The 3,994-nt window shown below is 66.2% G+C and overlaps 1 protein-coding gene across 1 annotated transcript; it reads left to right on the forward strand.

The window, feature by feature from the left end:
- Window positions 1-330: 330 nt before the first annotated feature.
- On the forward strand, window positions 331-1,845 carry HES5 (hes family bHLH transcription factor 5). The gene is made up of 3 exons (XM_024232946.2): window positions 331-483; window positions 583-748; window positions 829-1,845. Exons 1-3 carry the CDS (start codon window positions 430-432, stop codon window positions 1,119-1,121), a joined length of 513 nt encoding a protein of 170 aa, XP_024088714.1. The 5' UTR covers window positions 331-429; the 3' UTR covers window positions 1,122-1,845.
- The last annotated feature ends 2,149 nt before the right edge of the window (window positions 1,846-3,994 follow it).

Here is a 3,994-nt window from a genome sequence, read left to right on the forward strand (position 1 = left end):
CCCTCCTTCCTGCCGCCCTCCCCGCTTGGCGGCCTGGGAAAAGGCAGCATATTGAGGCGCGGGGCTCCCGGCATCAGGCCCCGGGATGCTAATGAGGGCGAGCGCGTTCCCACAGCCCGGACATTGTGCCGCGCGGCCCACCTGCTCCTTGGGGAGCGCCCATTGTGCCCGCGCCAATTCACAGGCAATTTAGCGTGCGCTAATGGGCCGGCGCCTTTGTGCGGCCCGCGCGGCCATTGGCCGCGGAGTGTGGGAACGGCCGCGGCGCCCGGACTCCAGGCGCCAGGCCGCCGCCCGCGCCTATATAGGGCGCCGGCGCGCGGGGCCGGTGTCCGCGCCAGCCCGGGACGCGCTCGGCCCTGCTCGCGCCCGCTCGCCTCGTCTCGCCCGGCCTCCCCACGTCGCCTCCTCGCCTGTTCCGCGCCAGGCATGGCCCCCAGCACCGTGGCCGTGGAGCTGCTCAGCCCCAAAGAGAAAAACCGAGTAAGTATCAGGCTCGCCCGGCGCGCTGTCCCCGCGGCCTCCGGTCCTCGGGGGTTCCCGCGCCGTGCCGGGCCAGCCTGACGCCCCCTCCTCCCGCAGCTGCGGAAACCGGTGGTGGAGAAGATGCGCCGCGACCGCATCAACAGCAGCATCGAGCAGCTGAAGCTGCTGCTGGAGCAGGAGTTCGCGCGGCACCAGCCCAACTCCAAGCTGGAGAAGGCCGACATCCTGGAGATGGCTGTCAGCTACCTGAAGCACAGCAAAGGTGAGCGCGCCCGGGCCCCCCGCGCCCCGAGTTCCCACCGCGCCCCGCCGCCCGCTCACCGCCGCCGCGTCTCCCCGCAGCCTTCGTCGCCGCCGCCGGCCCCAAGAGCCTGCACCAGGACTACAGCGAAGGCTACTCGTGGTGCCTGCAGGAGGCCGTGCAGTTCCTGACGCTCCACGCCGCCAGCGACACCCAGATGAAGCTGCTGTACCACTTCCAGCGGCCCCCGGTCGCGCCCGCCGCGCCCGCCAAGGAGCCCAAGGCGCCGGGAGCCGCGCCCCCGCCCGCGCTGTCTGCCAAGGCCACCGCCGCCGCCGCCGCCGCCGCCGCCGCCGCGCGCCAGCCCGCCTGCGGCCTCTGGCGGCCCTGGTGACCCGGCGGGACGTGCGGGCGCGCGGCCCGAGGACCAGAGGGAGAGCCTGCTCCTCTCGCCCGTAGGGAAGCGCCTTACCGCCGTCGTCCGCCCCGGGCTTGGACGCGCCCTCTTCCGGAAGGCTCCGGCCCCAAGCTGGCCGGCCCGCAGGAGCCCCATTCTCAGAGAATGTGTGTGCAGAGTCCCTGCCGTTTTAGGACAATCAGGGCCCATCTTCTGCCGAGTGTCTGACCCCATGGGGTTGTTCTGTGTTTGCATTTAAGCAAGTGACTTCTGGGAAGTCCCCGGCCGCCCGGGGTTCTATGATATTTGTAGTGCCGGGGCTCGCACACTGGTGCCCCCAGCCTGTAGAGGACTTTCTTCAGGGCCCGTAGCTGCTGGGCGCACCCCTGGCAGGCGGGCTGTGCCGCGGGCACATTTGCCTTTTGTGAAGGCCGAACTCGAGCTGTATCCTCATAGGAAACAGTGATCACCCCGGACGGGCGTCCAGGACCCTGAGGGCCATGGCCAAAAGGCTCCGAGTGTGCCCGGTGGTCTGGCTGGGGCTCACGGTGGGCTGTCTGGGGAGGGTGGGTGCCTCCACTATGATCCTTAAAGGATTCCTCTGTGTGGGTGGATGCGTGTGGGCACGACTTTGTACTCAGAAATTGAACTCTCGGTCACGTGGAAGCCACGGGACCGCTCTGAAGCCGCTAATAAAATCTGACTGTTCAGCCCCCGCCAAGGTCTGTCTTCTGCTGTGCCTCACACCTGTCCTTGGCAGCCACAGAGCGGGTCTGCATGGGTAAAGGGGAATGGGCAGGGCCATGGTAGCAGTTAAGCAGGGAGGGACCCCTGCCAGTGGCCCCCTGGACCCAGGAAGAAGGGTGGGGTCCTTGCTCCGGAAGAACAGCGGGAGGGACAGAGAGATGGAGGGAAAGCAGGTGAGGGGCAGGGGGAGGTGGGCTGGAGGGGTGGACATGGTCGGAGCCCTGGGTCTCCCCCCCAGGCCTTTCACTAGCTTCCGGAAGGTAGGGGTGGGGCAAAGTGACAGCGCAGGACCTTAGGCTGTGTCCACTGAGAGGCGACCCAGGGCCACAGCCCGCACTAGACCTCTCGCTACAGCAAAGGGGCTTGGCCGTGGGCCAAACAGGAGAAAACATTTGCCCCTAGTTGCTGCTGCACACTCCCACGGCCTGCAGCGCCAGTCCTGGCATGGGCTCCGGGGACACCTGCCCGCTGGCCACTGTGCCAGGGCAGGATCTGGCAGTCCTGGCAGGAGCCTGCGCAGGGCCATCCCTTGCCTCAGAAAGGGCATGTATTTTTAGGCAGGCCATAGGGTGTTGGCTGAGTCTGCAATAATTGAGGCCTACGGCTCCCAGGGACAAGCTCCCAAGGGGCAAAATCCATCCAGCGAGGATTGGGCCGGAGTGGGCCACGTTCCCACCCCCGCTGAATGGCAGCTGCAGGTGTGGGCCTGCCCTGCCTGCTCCTTCCTGCTCAGCCCCTCTCACTCCGCTCAGCCTTCAGCCCCTTTCTGGCTACTCCACAGGCAATGTCTAGACAGGGTCCCCCCACCAGGCCAACCCAGTGCCTGCCAGTGGCCTCCTGAGGTCCCTACCGAGCCCCCGGCTATGATGGGCAGAGCACTGGGAGGGCCCCCATTCGCCTGCATGTTTCCCGCATGTTCAGTGGGCACACAGGTGGGCGTCCCTCATGGAGGGCACCTCCTGCCAGGCTGGCCCATGGCACACCATGCTGCCAGGGGTCTGAGCTGCCAGAGGTCTAAGCCGCCTGGGGTGTGCTCCACTCTTCCACCCAGGCCTCCCTGGGGCAGGCTCCCCCTCCAGAGCCACACACCCACCCCCTTGGAAAACACAGGCAAGGATGCCTCCTCCCTGAAGCCTTGCCCCGTGCACACAGATGCACTATCCCTGGAGTTTGTGCTGCCCCACAGGCCTGTGCTCCCAGGAGCCCTGCCAGGCAGCTGGTGGCATTCTCCACGTGCAGACAGAGGCTGAGGGCCAGAGACGTGCAGTAATGACCCCGGGTTACCCGGGAGGGGCTGATCTGTCTGCTTCCAACACTGGGCTCTTTCCCAAGGCGCCCAGAGCCTCTGGAGAAGATGCATCTCTTCATGCCAGCAGGGCTTCCCAACCACTCACCCTGGAACCCTGGCCTGCCCCACCTATACCCCTGTCCTGGCTCCAGCTGCTTCCGAGGCTTGTTCCTGCAGCCTCCCAGGCACCTGTCTTGCCCGCAGGCAGTCTGCCTGGCTTTCCCCGACCACAGCACTTTCCACGGATCGCCATTACAGCACACGTCTTCCCTACCCGCAGGTGCATGCCAGGCTGGGGCTCCTCCCAGGCGGGGCAGGGTTCCCCACTCCTCTGGTTTGCATGGGACTTTTAACATTGAAAGTCCCACGCCCCTGGGAAGCCAGGATTGAGTCACCCTAGCAAAGACCGCATCACATTCGCCCTGGCGTGCAGGGCCAAGCTTACAGCAGGCACTCGCTGAAGGGCAGGGCTCTCTGACAGTCTGCAGACCCACGTGCCCCCTTAGAAGCAGGTGGGCGGCCTCTGCGGCCTCCCTCAGCAGGGCTCAGAGCACTTGAGTTAAGCCTGTGGACAGCGCGGTAAAAGAACATCAATCCAGATGTTCTGTGCTGATGCGCGATCTCTGGAGGATAACCACCCGCCCGCCCGCAGTCCGGGGCCTCTCGGACCCCTGCCCAGCGCTGGCCCTAGCCCGCCCTGTAGCGGCCGAGACCTCAGAGGCCGGGGGTGAGGGAGGGAAGGGGCGGGGCCGGCGCCTCATTAACATAATCTATGCGAGGGGGCGTTTGGCAGTCAAATATATGCGCATATATCTCCATGGCTGATGAGCTGGCC

The sequence above is a fragment of the Pongo abelii genome, chromosome 1 (assembly GCF_028885655.2).
Source record: "Pongo abelii isolate AG06213 chromosome 1, NHGRI_mPonAbe1-v2.0_pri, whole genome shotgun sequence".
In the NCBI taxonomy this organism is placed as follows: Eukaryota; Metazoa; Chordata; class Mammalia; order Primates; family Hominidae; genus Pongo; species Pongo abelii.

What these genes read in the sequence shown, in the direction of transcription:
- HES5 (XM_024232946.2), top strand. Translation starts at nt 430, where the DNA reads ATGGCCCCCAGCACCGTGGCCGTGGAGCTGCTCAGCCCCAAAGAGAAA. An exon ending in GCCCCAAAGAGAAAAACCGA is followed by an intron (nt 484 to 582) that starts GTAAGTATCAGG and finishes CTCCTCCCGCAG; the next exon opens with CTGCGGAAACCGGTGGTGGA. An exon ending in CTACCTGAAGCACAGCAAAG is followed by an intron (nt 749 to 828) that starts GTGAGCGCGCCC and finishes GTCTCCCCGCAG; the next exon opens with CCTTCGTCGCCGCCGCCGGC.